Here is an 18,773-nt window from a genome sequence, read left to right as displayed (position 1 = left end):
TGAAAATAAAGGATAAAGAAAAAACTTGTTTTTGTAGTATGATTTTATTTTTTATGTCGATAAAAGGCGATGAGTATATTTTAGTTTGAGAATCAGTTTGACTCTGGGTTTTCGTGGATTTGTAGCAATTGGTCATCAGGGTCAGATATTAAAACGTGTTTCCCTGAATAAGTCGTGGTCAAATGGTGAAAATAAAAATAGCCCGATTAAACGTTGAAACGGTCGAAAATGAGAAATAAAAAAAAAGTCCGATTCGAATGTGTTTGGTTGATAATTAGTAATAAGGTTTCAGACTCGGGACGGCAATGCACTGTGGGTACTATCGGTCGTGGGCGCATGCGCACATCAGTTTACAGTTGGATTTCGGCAGAAAATGGCGTCAGCTACTAAGTTTCTGGAGGAAGCTCTTAGTACAGACGTGGATGAATCTGCAGTGAACGCGATTGTCGGTTCGTTAGAGACACAGTTGGTGACTTCTTCTCCGGCCCCGGTTAATTCGCAAGGGCAGCCGATATCCGTACAACACAACCATGTCACATCGAGTATATCGCTCGGGGCCAGGAGTGCTCCGCTGAAACACGGTGTATCCAACGGCGGGGCGGATTCTATGAACATACTGTTAAATCAGGATAACGGGAAAGGGGGTGGAGGGCAGGACCATCACAACGCCGTCAACACGGTCGTCGTCGGTGCGTCAGCGGGACAGTTCATCAACCAACTGGCCAACAACTTAGGCTTAGTGCAGGGTACTGTAAATAAACCCGAGGACGGTATCAAAATCATATATCCGTCGAACAACCAGTCTGTCAGTGTAAATAATAGAGTGTGTTACGTTAACCAGAGTCTGACATTGCCCAACGGTAGTATAGCTCTAACCTCCAACAGCGACTCGCTCAAGAGTGTTCAGACATTTACACAAGCCGGGGCCAACGTGAATAAAAACGCCCAGACCGTCGCGGACCAGAGCAAGCCGACGGGCACGGCTGTGGTCATCAAGTCCGCTCTAAGTTCTAGTCAAAGCTCACCGATAACGACGATGACGAACGCCAACAGCCTGGGAGGCACGTCGACGACGGGCGTCGTCACTCTCGCCAAGCCGATCAACCAGACGGTCGGCGGCCAGCAGACCATCGTCGGCGGCACCCCCCAGATAATGCCGGCCAACGTCCAGATAGTCAACGTAAACACGCTCCGGGCCAACACGCCGTCGTCTGCAGGCGGGGCCAAGGGCGCGGTTCCTTCCCGAGTCATGATCGGAACCCCTCAGATGGTCGGAGGAAGAGCGGTTCAACCTGGGGTACGTTATCCCTTCATTTCATCTTATTAGTTACAACTACGCTGTACGATTGTTATCCTCGTTTAAGTTTATCGCTTTCAGATTGACATGCCATCGGTTGAAATAAAAACAAGTTTTCTTCATGCAAACGCGAGTTCTGGTTGTTGAGTCGACTTCTCATATTTGTCTGTGCGTTAGTCTCGACTGGTCAAAACGGCAACAGGTTTTGTCCGAAATGACTACGAGTCGCACGTGTGTTATTATAGTAAAGTTTTTTCTTTCCTTGTGCGTCCAACTTAAGCTCTTCAGCTTTAAATATTTTTTCAAAATTGTCAACCTCGTTTGATTACCATGCTTCCAATATAAACATTTGCATTGTTATCTTTTTAGTCACTGTTGTGACAAATAGGCTGGGTGTAAACATTTTGGTCAAATGTCTATTTTCACTGCTATGTTTCATCTTTCCTTGCCCTCCAGAAAAGTGCTATAAAACTGAGACTCATTCACAGTTTAGCCCACAATTTAGAATTTCAAATTTGTATACAGTAAAACTTTGATTATAAGAACCAAATGAAAATGATTTCATGTTGTTCTAATCTCATTTCTCGATTATACCAGATGTTATCATTATCTTGCCTGAAAAGACTTTTTGTTGTGACAAATAGGCTAGGCGTAAATAGTCAGATCGAACATATGTCTTGTCATCACAAGATTTTGTCTTGCATTGTCCTCAGGGAACAATTCTATAACTTATTTGTGATACAGCTCTTAGTTTGAACACTTTGTTGTTGAAACGCTTCATGTGGTTTATATACTTTTCTATACTCTTTAATGTATTTTTCCTTCTGGAAGGTGTTTTCTTAAATGATAAAAATTAAATGAATAATGTGATTGAAGGTTTTTTGTTTAATAGGCCTGGTGTAAACAATCGGATCAACTGACACAAAGACTTAAGTAGAGGTCATAGTTTGGTCAATCGCAGTTGAATGGTGTGTCATTAAAATCCTTTATACGGTTTATTTATTTATTTTTTTTAAGCACAAAACATTTATGTACAACCAGAAAATTGTACAATTCCTGACATATTTGTATATAGACAATGTTAAATTCCTGACAAGGCTTTTCGTCATGACAAATAGAGAAACGGTCGGATAAATGTCTGTCGTGTCATCACAAGATTTATTACTTCTTTTTCCTCCAGCAAAAATGCCGTAACTCAAAGACTTATTTATGGTTTAGCTATATGAAATTTTGTGTTTATCTCAGTTGAACATTGTGCCATTGAAAGTCTTAATGTGGTTTATATTTTTCCTGGTGTAAAGTATTTCAACCCTTTCATGTTTGTATATAATGATAAAACTGTCAATAAATAATGTGAATGTATGACTGTTCACATCTCTTTCCTCGGCTATTTATTGTGTCAAATAGGCTATATATAAATATTCGGATTAACTGTCTTGTCATCGCAAGTTTTCGTCTTTCTTCATCTTCCAGCAGAAATGACATAATACAGGATTTATACAATAATAGTTGAACGTTAGTTGAAAGCCTTTCATACAGTTTATATACATTTTTTGTAGCTAACAAATATTTTTGTATACCCTTTGTTCTTCCTGGTGGAAAGTTTTACAACCCTTTCATATTTGTATATAATGGGAAAACTTTCTATTTATAATGCAATTGAATGATTTATTGTAAGAATTGAAATAAAATTATTTCTTTCTGTTCACATCTCATTTCTCGATTGTACGGTATTTCCATTATTTTTGCCTGACAAGGTTTTTCATCATGACAAATAGGTAAACAGTCGGATAAAAAGTCTGTCTCGTCATCGCAAGATTTCTGTTTTCTTTTTCCTCTGGCAAAAATGCCGTATCTCAAAGATTTAGTCATAGTTTAATATGAAGTTTTTCTCAGTTGAACACGGTTTCATTGAAAACCTTAATGTGGTTTATATTTTTGTGCATTTCGACAATCACAGAGGATCACTGTGTCAAATCCTTCACATGGTTTATTGTTATTAAGGCAAAACTATTTGCTTCTAATTTGTACCGTATTGTTCCTAGTAGAATGTCTTACAACCATTTCATATTTGTATATTCGTCAAACATTAAAAAAATAATGCAATTGGACAATTTATTGTACAAACTAAATTGAAATTATTTCATTCCCACCTCATTGCTTGAATTTATGGCGTTTCAAAGTTTCTTTTGCCCGACAAGGCGTTTTGTTGTGACAAATACACTGGGTGTAAACAATTGGGTTAAATGTCTCTTGTCATCGCTATATTTTCTTTTTCCTTGCCTGTACGCCAAAATGCCATGACACACTGAGTCTTATTCATGATACAGGCCATAATTTAAAGTGTTTTTCTGAGTTAAAATCTGGCTCATTAAAAACCTTTATATGATTTATTTATTTATTTTGCTACAAACTATTTTTTGTATACTCTATATTGCATTTTTCCTGGTGAAAAGTCCTACGACCCTAAAACTTGCTTTAAATAATGCAATTGGATAATTTATTATAAAAACTGAATTAAAATTATTTCATGGTGTTAACGATATTTGTTCACACCTCATTTCCTGATTGTATGGCATTTCAATTTTTTACTCCACGTTTTGTTATGATAAATAAACTGGATGTAAACAATCAGATTAAATATCTGTCATTACGAGGGTTTGTATTTCATTGCCTTCTGGGAAAAAATGCCATAACGCAAAGACTTATCTGTGTTACAGCTTGTAATTTGAACAATTACAGTTAAACACTGTATTGAGCAAAAAATATTTTTGTTTACCCGCTATTGTATTCTTCTGGAAAGTCTTTCAACAAAGCTATACTTGCATTTAATGATAAAACTTTCAAATAAATACACTAATAGACAAAATAAATGCACCACCATTAAATTTTAATATATTTAGGTTTATTCATACTTTGCATACCAAAAATGGGTTTGGTTGTAAAAATAAGACATTTAAAAAGAAAAAGTTTATTACCTAATCCCATTTAATACTGAGTATGTCCATCTCTGGCACGAATCATATCTGTTAAACATCTTTGCATTCATTGGAAAAGGTTTCTGATAAAATCCTAGGAAATATGCCCATCTGAAGATTTGAGGCCAACTTTCACCTCATCTGTAAAGAGAACTCGTCCGCAATCTTACAATTCGCCAATGCAAGCCTGTTTATTTTCTGAGCTCTGGTAAGAAGAAGTCCACAAGCCGCACCCTGAGTTTATTTTCATATATTTCATTGAGCCTTCTTCTTACAGTCCTGGATGAAATAGAAACGTTTTGGACTTACATATTTCACATCTCATTTCCCGTAATGCTGTGGTTTCAAAGAGCCTGTCTACAAATAAATCTATCATCCCTCTCGTCTGTGAACCTAGGTTGATCCTGTCCTGTCCTTTTAGTGTGAAGCGACTTTGCGCTGTCTGTATCCTTCCTCTAATAATGTTAAGACCCTGACACTATCATACTACCTGAAATGTTTGACTGTAGTCATTGAAAAAGGATTAAGAATAAGAATAATATGAAATCAATGAAGGAAAAAGATTAAGTGAAATTGATCTTCTGGCGTAGCAGAATGGAGAAGGGATAATGCTACTTTTTGTGCATATGGGATTAATCAATCCAAAAGTAAACAAAGCATTATTTACTGTTTATTTTGTCTACAATAGCTCCTAATTACCTGTAACTAATGTAGAAGGATAATGGATTTAATTTTAAACTAAATAAATAGAGTGGTGTGTTAAATTTGTCCAACACTGTAATGCAATTGAAGACTTTTTGTTTAATAAGCTTGGTTTAAACAATCAGATCAACTGTCTCTCTGGTCATCATGATATTTCATATTTCCTCATCCTGCAGCAAAATTGCCAGTAACAGAGACTTCTTGTACAGCTCGTAGTTTGAATGATTGCAGTTGAGCATTTTGTTATTACAAGCATTGCCACAGATTATTTTTATTAGCAAAAATATTTGTTTTTACTTTGTACTGTATTAGTAGAACGTCTTATAACCATTTCATATTTGTATAATGGTAAAACATTCAACAAATAATGTGATTGGACAATTTATTATATAAACTGAATTGAAATTATTTCATACTGTTCACAGTATTCGTTCAATCGTCATTTTTTGATTGTATGGCATTTCAAATTTTTTTTTGCCCGACACGACTTTTTGTTGTGACAAATAAGCTGGGTGTAAACAGTCGGATCAAATGTCTCTTGTCATCATTTTTCCTTTCCGTAGGCAAAAACACCTTAACACAGAGATTTATTTGTGGTACAGCATGTAGTTTGTTCAAACACAGATGAACACTGCCCTAGAAGCCTTCACTTTCATGGTAGAAAGTCGTACAACTGTTTTATTGTTATATAATGATTGATATTGATAATTGTCAACAATGCTGGCTCACATTTTATTTCTAGATTGTATGGCATTTCTAGTCTAATGAAGCTTTTTATTTTGCCTTAAGGCAAGGGGAAAAAATCACGCATGCCTTGTTTATTGGACAAAACTCAGCTCTTCCACACCAGATAATTGTTATAATGAATTGTCCATACGCATATTAATTAAATGTAGATGTAAGAATTCAAGGTTCTTTGGCATACAGTGGCCTTTTGAGGGGATTATACCCCATTCTGGACTCAAAACACACCAGAGGGTCCCAATTCATCAAGGAATTTGATTATAGGCTTGGTTTTAGTGGTTGTAATTCTTTGTTGATGTATGTCCCAAAGCACTCTTTTCTATGGAAAAGTGCAGTACCAAAGTCTGCTGTTTGTAACCCCTTCCGGCTCCCTTTGATGCATTTTGAATTTATTTTCTTTCCAAATCTCGTCCAGAGGGTTTTGAATTGTTTGTATCAAGATTTCCATTGTTGCCTCACTTTCACATTGTCCTTCTTTTCTAAGAATCTCGCTGATAGTGTGAATCCTATACATCAAAAAGGTTTCAGCGATATAGTAGACTGTTTCCTTGCAAGGGTGCTTGCTTCTTTCTCTCTTCTTTATTCCTGTTTCTTCTGGGGACTCAGTAAAATGTCACCTTGTTTTGTGTCACCTAATAAATCTAGTTTTGTTTAGCAATTAAGGCGCCATTCTTAAGCTAATTATGACACTAATTGCTGTAACAATTTAAAAAAAAATTTAAACGTACATTTTTGTGTCTATTGTTTTTCTAATCATGCTTTATTTATTTATGAATTTATGCATAAATATTATTATATTATATTTTTGCATGTATTATTTATTTATGCATTTCTAGAATTTTTATGTGTACAAAATAAGTTTTTCTCTCCCTCTTTCTTATTAATGGCAAATAATACCACGCCGTACATTTGTTTATTTTATACACATCATGTTCCTCGATCTAGTTTGTTGTTCTTGTTTGTTTTGGAATAAACAATAGACAATCGCTGTCCAGAAACAAAATATGAAATAAAAAGTTTTAAATTACAAAAGTGTTTAGACCCCGTTAAGATTGATTTATATTGTTTTTCAATTGACAGTGGGAGAATTGATTAATGAAATATTGTACTGTGGTTGAGTGATTTGTAGTTAGGCCATGTCTGATAATCCTGCCACTTGCTTTTTCTGCCAAGAACTTTCTAGGCATAAAATGCTTAAAATAAATCTTGAATGTCAATTCCTGTTTTATTTAAACCCCTTGCTGCTGGGGATTATTCTTTTGCGCTTAATTTATTTATGCTTTTCTTCCATAAATCGCTTTCTACAATTTTTTTTGTAATTATTACAAAATAACTATTGCAAAAAAATCTTTTGTTAAATTTGAATTTCTTTCATGACTTTTTCTGATTAATGTTACATGTAATATAATGGATTTCTTACATTTCGTCCTTTGTCTTGTCAGTTGGCCTAGATACGGCAGCATCTAGAGATTTTTGGAGCAAAAGTTAAATATCAGCTTACTTATGCGTATAAAAGTGAATGTTTGTAAGTGTTATGATAAAAATGAAATCTACTGAACTGATTTCGATGAAATTATCACACTTTGTTTTTATTAATGCCTGGTGGTTTAGAGACTACAAAATGCGCGTATAACAAATAGTCGGGGTCAGGATTCACAAAAAAGGGAAATAACACTTTTATTATCTCCCTGTAAATACTGAGTTATAATAATATTTAATAAAAACTGCGTATGATTTTTGTTAAATTTTAAGATCACTTGGGTCAGTGGGGTGATACAGATTCATCATCAGTGGGGTTTGGTATGTCAGATGAGTTACAGTTTCTTGCCATCTTCATTGCTGTGTCTGCTGGAAAAACTACATGATTTTTTTATTGGCAGAGACCATTTAACAAACTCTACTTATATTTTTTAAGTAAGTCAACTTATTGACAATTTTTTTTACAAATCCAGAATTTGGATATTTTAGTTTATTATTGATTATATTTTTGGGCATAAATAATTTTTATTCATGGAAATAGATCATTTTTTGTCTTCAAACAAACAAGATTTGTTTTTGATAATTCCTTATGATTTACTTTTCTCATTGGTTCCGACATTTGAAGGTTTGAAGATCACATTTATGGTATGTGGTGATAATTTATCATCAAATTTTTCATGCAAGTTAAAAAAAAAAATTATTCTAATGTTTACAAACAAGCAGAAAACCACCCCCGTTTTGTGTATTCGTGTGTTTTTATCGTATATGTATTAAAATACAAATGAAAACACTTTCGTTGGATTACTTGGATTTTTTAATATTCTTTTTCGTTTGTCAACTTTTTGTATTTTGGTTTCTTTTCAGGAACTAGATAACCAAAATTGATATCAATAAAAAGAAAATGAGTTTGATGGTTGTCAAGTTCCTTAAAGAAACCCAAGAAACTTGGATTTTTGTTATAAAGAGTTAATTTAAATTAAACATACAATTTGTCATACAACCCAATACATGCACTAATTATATTTTGTGAGTTTTTATGACAGCTGAAAAATTATTGTACTTACGCAATGTACATTTACAGCAAATCACACTTCAGGCTCTTCAAGGATCATCTGGCCATATACTTCTCAAGACTGACAATCTACAATTCCAGCTTATCAGGGTGGCAGCAACGACGGCCCAGGCAGCAGGGCAGCAAACACCAGTATCTACCATATCCACAAATAACACCTACCGAGTGCAAACGTTATCCGTAAGCAGAATATAACGATACATTGTTGTTTATATTTTGTAAATGATGGTTCATGGATTTGTTGTTTACAACAATCAGGGAGTTTACAACGATCATTAAATGCTCATCATCTGGTTGAAGGAGTTATAAACACGTCTCTCAGTAACACGATATTCTCATTGAGAGATGTTTGTAACTCCTTCAAGTTGATGATAAGCATTTAATGCTCGTAATCTGGATTATTCTAAACAACAAATCTGTAAAAAAAATCTTCGTTTACAAAAAGTGAATACTCACCCCACCTTCAATGAAATTTCTTATTTCTTTATTATTATCATTTTTTTTATATTTTATTGTTTATATTCTCTACCTGGATGTTTGTGAAATTAAATTTTACTCATTTTTTTAAATTAATTAATTTAGTTTTTCCTTAAATGAGATCAGATTGATGGTTGTTTGATTTTTTTTTATAATAAACTACTTATCTTTAACACCCTCAATTCAATTAACTGCATCACATTTCTACTATTATTTCTTATCTGAAAATGCCATTTAATTTTTTTATTTAAAAAAAGTTATATTTTGTTACCATAAGAAAGTTTTTTGTTTTTTGATTCCTGTCTCATTAAAGTAAAGCACAAATACATTTCATAAATACTTTAAATTTTATTTAAAATGGTACATATAATCACAACTTTTTGTTATATATCTGCATTTTTCATTATTTATTATAGAATGCCTCTACATCAAGTGCCGGTGTGCAAACTCAAGTTCCGCCAGCCCTTAACACTACTCAGGGAGCAGTCGCAGTTGTACCGGTAAGCTTACAATGCGCTGTGGATTATTAGTAGTTTGAATTTAGCTTTTATTTTTCATTTTATCAAAGCATGGTAAATGTTAGGCATGACAAATCGGATATTAATTTTGAGAATGTACAGTTATTAGAATGCTTCTTTATTCCCATTTATTTTCTTCTTCTTGTTTTGCTTTTTCACACAGATGAGACCAATATTACTTCATCGTAGACTTATGTTTTCAGACATTTAAGTCACAATTGTCTCTTTAAACAACTGCCAACTTTTAAATCATGTATATTAAAGATTCAGCCTCTACACTTATAATTTAAGCAGCCTAGTATGTTATCAACCTTTGATGCTAAAGCTTTCATCACTTATTTTTAGGACTTTGCAAAAAGCTTAAATTGGGAATTTAATTTTTGTGACACTAAAAAAAGTAATAAAGACTTGATCATTATATTTTATTGATTTATTTTTATTTTTTTTGACTTCCGATCAAAATAGTTTGGAAATTTGAAAATCCAATTTTTTCCAGTAATTGTCAGGTTCAATCAAATTTTCGTATCTAATAAAATATTTAATAATAATTGCAGCATTACCCTGAACATCACAACTATTATCCTTTCAAACCAGGCCTTAACCATTATAATCAATATAAGGTAATTTCAATTATATATTAGTGTGTCACACAATGGTGCGTTTGAATCTGCACTGTGTTATTAAATATCTATGTTATTTATTTATTTTTAATACTTAATTATTTTGAATGTATCGGTATGTATTTGTTTATTTTATCGGGAGGTATGGATATCAATGCAGTCCAAAAGAGTTTTACTGGATTATGGTTTAGGAAAACATTATATTGTTTTTTTTCTTGTTTTTTTTTTTTTTTCTATTTAATTCAGTTTATTGCATGTCTGTTTTGTCGATTTAATTAAATAAAAACAAAAGATTTTGTTATTGGCATGAATTTAGACAGAAGCCAATGTATTTTTGTGTGTGCTTATTACTGCACTGTGAAGCCTTGCGCTGGTGCTGGAACAGTTTTAAAAAAACCTATAATGTTTAACCAAGCATGCCTTATTTGATTTTGGCCAGTTTGTGATATAACTGTTGAATATACATTACGTATATAAATAAATGAGCAATGCACTATTTTATTTGCGTTTAGATATAAGCAAATAGTGATGAAATGTGGGTAAAACTTCCCGCATATTACATCTTTTTGAAATTAGTAGTCTAAGCATTTTTTGGGCCAACACTGAATTTCAATTTGTAGGAGCCTCAAAATGTTTTGCATTGTTGGCTTATTCTTTGCACCAAATGCTGTGAAATAATTTATTAGTAATTATTTATTAACAATTTATCACTATTTATAATAGGAAATAGAATAAATTTTATTATTTTTTTATTTGTTATCTGACCAATTTCTAAGAAGCAGAGATTATAATGGTCTGGCCTTGCATAAATCTTACGTCTCATACACTTATAATGTATGTTTACATAAATATAATTTTTGAATTTATAAGAAATTACGAAATTCAAAACATTACTAAAATTAAAAATTTAAAGATTTTACAGGCTTTCTAAAATTGAATGGTGTTGTCAGTAGTATTTCTTTACTAGTCTGCACTGTTTGTTATCTAGATATTTAAATACCGTTTTGTTCAAATATTTATGTGTTATTCCAATTTTTTTCATTAATCATGAACCTTTGGTGACTGAAAACTGTTTTAAGTTTTATGCACAATGTTTTTTTTTGTATTTTTTGAACTCTGGCCCAATTGCTTTTATAATTTTTAATTTATTTATTATGTCTTCGGTTTAGGTGTGGGTATTGGTGTTAACTGCATGTGTTATAACTTTAAAAATCTTTCCCCCCTAATAATAATAATCTTAATCAGTGAAGGATTTTTAAATAAATTGTAAAACTTGAAATTAGTTTAAATTATATTTACTGGAGGTTTCAAGAAGTGTATTGTGTGCAGATTTGATTCATGATGATAATAGTCTAGTAATCAGGAAAAAATGGCCTGGTGGTTTTTTTAAACTTTATTTCAGACGTAGTTAAGTACATTAGATTAAACTTGCCAAATAGATTTACATTGTCATTTATCACTTCAATTCCCAATTTCATTAAACAGTTTTATTCATAATAAAAAAATCTTGACAATTCTTACATATTAAAGTATTATTAATATTATTATTAAAGATCTTTAGTATCATTGACTTGGATGTATATTGATGATGATATTGAGTGAGGATATTATAAATATACTATAATTTGACCATAGTTCTACAACTGTGATATATGACATTGCACTATTCTTAAGGGGGGGGGGATGTCATCAACACTCGCTTGTCCTTGTGGGTCCTTTTTCCTCCCCCGGTTTTGTTGTCTAATTATTACTTTTTTTTTTTTTACCCTCCAACACCTATAGACAAAATAAAGTGTTTTAGTATTATTTTTTATATTTGCTATTTCTTTGGCACTCTGATAAAACAGTAAAAAAAATTTTCAGTAATATTATTACACAAAAACTTACAGACCTGTCTCCTTCAGGTGACTGGGCATTGCGGGAACTAAAGAACAAAATATATGACATTAAAAAATTAATTTATTGTTATAACACTTTAATATTTTTGGATAAGAAATAAATTCTTTTCCTTAATAGGTTTAATATTTCTTATAATTCTGTTGAAGTATTTAAAAAAAAATCTTTATTAAAATGAAATATTATAAGATCAGTCCTTAAAAAAAATAAATAAATAAAAATAAATAAATAACAAAAAAATATAGTTATATAAAACATTGAGAATAAATAACTCCTTTATTTCCATAAATTTTAGACAGTCTATTCTACATAGTGCTACAAGTACAGCAAGGAAAAAATAAATAAAAAACTAATAATAACAAATGTACCAAAGACTAAGAAAAATATAACAAAAGAAGCCATAATTAACATTCAACCCAGAAGAGATACCCATTAAAATAAAATGTAATCAAAATCAGTGTAAACATTATCACAAAAGTATAAGAGTTTTCTGTTCTAAATGCCAAGCCGGAAGTCCTGCTGTGTTTAAATTATTTTTGGGGTAATTATATAATGTAAAAACTTTTAGCGTACACATGACAATTTTCATTTATGTCACCTATGTGAATACTAAATAAATAAAGATTATAAAACAAAAAACTTAATATTGTAGTTTTTCAGTTAAAAAAAAATTGATCGAAAAAGGTTCATGTTATTTTTTACAGACGGCGGTGTGAGTGTTAAAATATTATTGAAATAGTACATTTGTTCAAATTCTTTGATCAGTCTATCAAGTGCTGGGCAATAATAATTAATATGAATAATTAAGAATTTCACCTTACACCTTATTTTACTTTTAAAATATAAGGAGGATTTTTTTAAATAGTGGATGTTTTTAAAACCAAAGTTGGTGTCATGCCATACATTGTTGAGTTGATATAGACTGTCCAGGGTAATTTCTGAGTACAATATGGCTTTAAACAATTTTTTGTGCATTCTTAAATCTAAATGTTTCTACTTTGCAATTTATTTATTTATTTAAAATTCAAATAATTAAATTTCTTGTTTTAACATACAATATTATTTTTATTGTTAAATGCTAACATCCATGTATCTTTGCTTTCAATAATCATAGGACTAATAAGCATTATTTTCGATTAGAATTCGATCTTAACCCAAAGAACATCATTTGAACAGACAAAGGAGAAATGTCGGAAGTTCCTAGCAAATCTTCTTGAATTATCGTCAAGGGAGCCAAAGACTGTCGAGAGAAACGTGCGGAATCTTATCCAAGAATTAGTGGACACCAAAGTAGAACCAGAACAATTCTGCGATAGATTAGAAAAACTTCTCAATGCCTCGCCTCAACCTTGTCTAATAGGCTTTCTCAAGGTATGTACAATTTTTGAGATGCATTATACTTTTCATTTAGGGATGCTTAATGCTTTTACACATTTATTGATTTGTTTATTTATTAATTTAAAAAAAAGAAGAAATTATATGTTGCTTTCAATGTTGAACATGTTGCTGATTGATTGCACATTTATTACTTAGATTGAAATTTTTTTTACATTATTTTTTAAACTTTGAGAAAAGGTCTAGTACCTTTTATTTATATCTTTATAAGTTCAACTTGATTTATAATGTGTATTTTATTTCTATGTGTAGAAAAGTTTACCTCTTCTGCGACAAGCAATGGTTAATAACGAGATGGTAATCGAAGGCATCAGAGCACCTCCTGCCGCTGTCATCTTTTCAACTGCAAACGTCAGCACAACTTCATCCACTCCGGTAATTGATATGATATATAATACTGATTTGAATTTTGATAACTACTCTTGTCTCCCTAACCACTATTTTATACAATTTGAAGGGAAAAATTGAAAACAAAAATATTAGCATTTTTATCAAAGGAGTTTTAAACTGAATGTTCAAGCAATTAAACTGAATTCATTTTATGTACTGATTTAGCTAGTAAGTTAAGGTTTTAACAAGCTGTAACCCTTATCTCTGGAAGACTAAAACTGAATCAATTATATCATTGGTTTAGTCGTTAAATGTCGTTTTTTATGTTTAAGATTCGAGGGCAAGTACAAGTGGCAGCAGCACCGCAAATGAGGGTGATTACTCAGCATACTACCTTAAGACCTGGGCAACCAATCCAACACAGGATTATAACTGTAAGAAATGTTTTATGCCACCAAACATAAAATTCCATTACTCATTAATGTTTAATAACTTGGCCAAGCTTGTAGAACGGCTGACTCAAAACTTCTAATACTGCACACAATATTGAAATTTGGAAGGATTTTACTTTCATATATTATTGTGTATTGTTTTAATTTGTCACTTAATTTGATGCAATGTTGAATTTAATTTTTTCAGCCCATGAGAATGGCCACGACAGCACAAGTCGCCAATGTCAATAAAGGGACACTAACGACGATAAGAACTCCTCAAATTGTAAGGCCGACAGCGCAGATTGTTAGAACGGCTGCCGGTCCTACTCTAACCCTCCGTCCTGGACAGACCCTGACTAAAACGCAATTCACAACGAGGCCTGTCTTAGCGACTACCCAGTTCACCAATGTTGCCATTTCGAAGCCTTCTCTTCTTAAAACACCACTTGCCAAAGAAAAAGAAAAGAAGAATTTCTCTTCTTCAGGATACATGTAAGTAGTTGTTTGTTTATAATTGTTTAATTATAATGTGCAAATCTTAACTTGTTTTTATTTTGGAAAAGAGATTAATATGTTTATATGTATTTAATATTAACTTTTGTAATTGAAATATGATCCAACCAGGCAGATAATTGCTCAGGTGTTGTTTTTTTCATTGAAATAGTAAACAAATAAAAATTAATTTGTGTATTATATGTACATAATATGTTTATTACAAAAAATAAAATATGAACAGAATATTATAAAGAGGAATGTGTAGGAGCAAAGCCTATACTATAATAAGTAAATCTTTTTTCCTTTTTCTTTTATTGTTTTTATTTTAATACACGATGATTCTTTTTTGCCACATGATTTTATCCTTATTGTTTTCACAGGGGAGATGATGATATTAATGATGTAGCAGCAATGGGAGGAGTCAACCTTGCTGAGGAAAGCCAAAGAATATTAGGTTCAACTGAGTTTGTTGGCACACAGATTCGTTCTTGTAAGGACGACATATACCTACATTCTGGCCCTCTTATGCGAAAAATCGCCCAAATAGGTATGCCCGTAGTGTTGAATTAATAACGTTTGATTCTACTATTATGTATTGTTTCAATTTAGCTAGGAAACACGGCCTTGAAGAACCGAGTGGAGATGTAGCAGCATTAATTTCACATGCTACTCAAGAACGACTGAAAAATTTAGTGGAAAAATTGGCTGTTATTGCCGAACACAGGGTAGATCTAAATAAGGTATTTTATTTTTTTCATGACTGCTGATGTTGTTTGTCATTAATCTGCTCTCTAATGTTTGAAATATAAAATTTCCAGGTTGATCCTAGATATGAAGTTACTCAAGATGTTAGAGCACAATTAAAATGTCTGGAAGAAATTGACCGGGCAGAAAGGAAGAGGCATGAAGAACAAGAAAGAGAGCTGTTGTTGAGGGCAGCAAAATCAAAAAGCAAACCAGAAGACCCTGAACAAGCAAAACTTAAAGCCAAAGCTAAAGAAGTAAATCTTTTAAATTACTAAAACTATAAGTAGCAAATTTATTATTGTTATTTATTAAATCATTGGTTTAATTTAGATGCAAAGGGCGGAAATGGAAGAACTTAGGCAAAGGGAAGCAAACCTTACAGCCCTGTTAGCCATCGGACCTCGTAAAAAACCAAAATTAGACGAATCTTCAGGGACATCTCTCACACTAGGCTCGTCTTCCAGTTCGTCTTCCAATGTAAGTAATTTATCACAAAATTTCATGAATACTTAAAAAATGGAATTATTTTTAAAAATTTAAAAGTTACAACATTTATTAAAAGTTGAACATTGTGATAGTGCTTAGGAAAATAAATCTTAGAAATTGATGATCGGTGGCCAGTTCAGGTTGAACGAGCAAAAAGCCAGTTTATGTTTAAACGTCAAACTTTCCCACCAGTGCACATAAACAAAATAATACTACCATTGAATCAAATCTGCTACCTTGGGCTTTAATTATATAAAGACTTAAATGGAATGCACATACAAGGTTAAAATGACAAGAACTTAACAAAAGATATGGACTCCTCAGACATCAACTGAGATCAAAATCAACTCTAAGCTTACATAACAAACTAACTGCTTACAAAACACTTATTAGAACTTATATGGGCTTACGGAGTTGAACTGTGGGGCTTGGCCAAATCTTCCAACATCTAACGAATTCAATCCTTTCGATATAAAGTTCTCTGCCTTATACGCTCCCTTCTATGTCATCAAACAAACAATCCATAAAGATCTTAAAATCCCATTCGTAAAAGATCTTACCCAAACACACTTCTTCAATTTCCACTCTAAACTATCCCTCCACTCTAACCCACTAGCCCTGACTTTCATAGTCTCACCCTTACAAGCCTCGTGACCTGTCTTCACCCACCCAAAAATAAAAGAGAGTTTCAGCACTGGCTGGTTTCACTCCTCACTGCTTCCTGGTCTGACATATATGTAAATATAACTATACTTTTTGCTCAGTTTATATTTTGGACAGATATTGACAGATAATTAAAGAAATTGATGAAGACTTTTTTAATTATTACTTTGTATAATTTTTTTAAAAGAATTTACGACAAATCTTGGTAAATAAATATTTTTAAAATTGTAATTTTTAAACTTAACCTGTTTTACTGAACTTTAATGAACTGTTAAATCTTTTTTGTAGCTTCCTTTGAGGCCAAGGGTGAAGAGGGTTTGCCTGAGGGACTTACTAATTCTCATGGAACAGGAGAAGGAGACGTGTCGCAGTCGACTTTTATACAAGTCTTATTTCAAGTGATGCTCCCTTATTTCTTTAAGTATATCAGTGTCTGCAGTATTTGTAAGATACAGTGTAATTTGAGGCACGAGCTGTTTTCTTTTGTTTTTCTTATTTTAGCTGATACCAAAAAGAGAAAAAAAAGATGATTAAGAGAAAGTTGTATAGGAGATTCTGAATAATGAATCTCAATTTTTCATGTCACACATGAGAATTGATACCGCCCAAGATGTAAGAAAAAAATTACAAAGAAAAAAAAACAACATTTAAAAACGAATCAAGCCTCATGAAGGACAATGACTCGTCAATTACTCTTGATTCACGCTATTTGTGATAATGTTTATTAAAACAAAAATAAATGTTTAATAGTATAAATGGAAAGCAAGAAATATTGTTCATTGTATAAAACCATCAATTTTATAATGTATATATGTGGAATAATAGAGTCGATTAAACTTGTAGTTATTTGTAAATAATAGCATCTATTTACAGTATCTATTTGAATTCTTGTAGATTAACCATAATGCTAAAAAAGTTGAAGCATTTTCTTTTAAAACTGAAAAACTAAAAAAAATAAATAAAAATTAGTCATTAATATATTTACGACTGAACTAAAAAGTGTTAATCTATTTTATATAAAAGTGCATTCACTGGCTGGTTTAGTATTGAATATTCATAGGTATATTAGTTACCTTAATTATAATTTTTTGAAATATTGTTAATCCTGTTATATTTGTTAATTTTTTTTGTACAAATTTGTAAATGATTGTTTTTATGACCTTATTTTTTTTTTTAGTTTTAAAAACATGATTAATATGTGAAATTATTATTTGGAAGGGTTTAGTTTTGGGACTAGTTTGTGGCTAAGTTGCGACATTTGGTAATCATTTACTTTTTAGAGCAATTCACCACAATTATTCTTCAACATCATCTCTTTATGTTAATTCTGGACTTCTTTTTCATTAACTGTCAAAGTGAAATTAAGAGTTCGATAACAATCATTATGACAGTTTACCGAATAGCGCAACATTAATTTATTTTGTAGTGAAAGACTGTTTTATTTTATTTTTTAAATTTTAAAGATTCCATATCAATTTAATTTGCTTTTGTACAAATGCTATAATTTATTTTCAAACTTGGTCAAAGTAATATTTTCTAAAACAAATTGATTTTTACCATTTAGAAATTTCAAAAAGAAAAGAAAAGAGAATTTATTTAGCTCAACCAGTATAAATAAAAAACTCTTCAATTTGTATTGTCTTTACATGTAAACAAATATTCTTAATTTATTACCCATGTTACCCATTTTTTATGAAAAAGAGAATATATGCATATTTTTCTATGGTAAACAATAAAGATGTAATAATATATATATTTTGCCTTAGTATTTTCAAATTTGGAGTTTTATCGTAGTTTAATTTTGTTTCTTTGATATTTTTATTAAACTATTCAACGATGCCTTATAAGTAAAACCGAATGTTTTTAAATATTTGTAAATTGTATTGCTAATGATAAGAAAGGATTCATCCTTGTTGGACATGGTGTGAAGGTGATGTTATTTACTTTTCCCATTAGTTTGACTCTTGTTTAAACAAAATGATTATTGACTATCGATGAAATCTAAACTAATCTATCTCAAATTGAAATATGATTGATGTTTAGCAAAATTTAACTTTAATTTGAAGGAAATGTTATGCCATTTATTACTTACCAATTTAGAAAAAAAATACTGCCAATGTAACTGATACTGCCAAAATGTATTAATGAAAATGGATACATTGTGCCTCTAACTCATATTATATTATTGCATCTACCTTTTGCAGATTAGTTTTGTTAATGAATTACTATACATGCATGGGATTCGTTGTGCTGCTTTGTAGTGTAATTTTTTTGTGACTTGAGTTTCGGGAGAAAGCTCGATTGAAGCTTGAACACAACACTGAAGGCTAGAACTGTAATCACTAAAATTGGAATGATTGGCTTAAAATGAAAGGCATATCAGATCAAACTAGTATTTTTTCAGTTAGATCATTATTGTGATAAAAGGGGAGGGAAATTT

At 31.6% G+C, this 18,773-nt stretch overlaps 1 protein-coding gene and 1 long non-coding RNA gene across 4 annotated transcripts; one reads left to right on the top strand and one right to left on the bottom strand.

Moving 5' to 3' along the window:
• The first annotated feature begins 123 nt into the window (after positions 1–123).
• LOC106661521 (transcription initiation factor TFIID subunit 4) lies at positions 124–18,088 on the top strand. Of its 2 annotated transcripts, XM_014385004.2 has the most exons (14): positions 124–1,297; positions 8,282–8,452; positions 9,166–9,249; positions 9,822–9,887; positions 12,924–13,154; positions 13,431–13,553; positions 13,841–13,942; positions 14,148–14,434; positions 14,818–14,984; positions 15,047–15,177; positions 15,256–15,438; positions 15,515–15,661; positions 16,622–16,754; positions 16,835–16,964. In XM_014385004.2, the coding sequence occupies exons 1-13, from the start codon at positions 374–376 to the stop codon at positions 16,733–16,735; spliced, it is 2,730 nt and encodes a 909-aa protein (XP_014240490.1). In that variant the 5' UTR covers positions 124–373; the 3' UTR covers positions 16,736–16,754; positions 16,835–16,964. The 2 variants fall into 2 exon arrangements, with proteins under 2 accessions (XP_014240490.1, XP_014240499.1); XM_014385013.2 differs by lacking the exon at positions 9,822–9,887 and having other exon boundaries at positions 127–1,297; positions 16,622–18,088.
• LOC106661557 lies at positions 9,898–16,668 on the bottom strand. Of its 2 annotated transcripts, none has more exons than XR_001339754.2 (3): positions 16,579–16,668; positions 11,775–11,811; positions 9,898–11,663 (listed from the first exon to the last, which is right to left on the bottom strand). It is a non-coding gene; the product is annotated as an uncharacterized LOC106661557 (long non-coding RNA). The 2 variants fall into 2 exon arrangements; XR_001339753.2 differs by having other exon boundaries at positions 11,779–11,811.
• Positions 18,089–18,773: the final 685 nt, after the last annotated feature.

Source organism: Cimex lectularius, unplaced genomic scaffold (assembly GCF_000648675.2).
Source record: "Cimex lectularius strain Harlan isolate CLEC.00 unplaced genomic scaffold, Clec_2.1 scaffold150, whole genome shotgun sequence".
Lineage (NCBI taxonomy): Eukaryota > Metazoa > Arthropoda > Insecta > Hemiptera > Cimicidae > Cimex > Cimex lectularius.
Note: the sequence above shows the minus strand (reverse complement) of the source record. Positions and strands in the feature narration are given on the sequence as shown.

Bases quoted from the DNA above. Each gene is read 5' to 3' on its own strand.
- LOC106661521 (XM_014385004.2), top strand. From the start codon at position 374: ATGGCGTCAGCTACTAAGTTTCTGGAGGAAGCTCTTAGTACAGACGTG. The intron at 14,985-15,046 runs GTATGCCCGTAG...GTTTCAATTTAG, and splicing joins GCGAAAAATCGCCCAAATAG to CTAGGAAACACGGCCTTGAA. The intron at 15,178-15,255 runs GTATTTTATTTT...TAAAATTTCCAG, and splicing joins ACAGGGTAGATCTAAATAAG to GTTGATCCTAGATATGAAGT.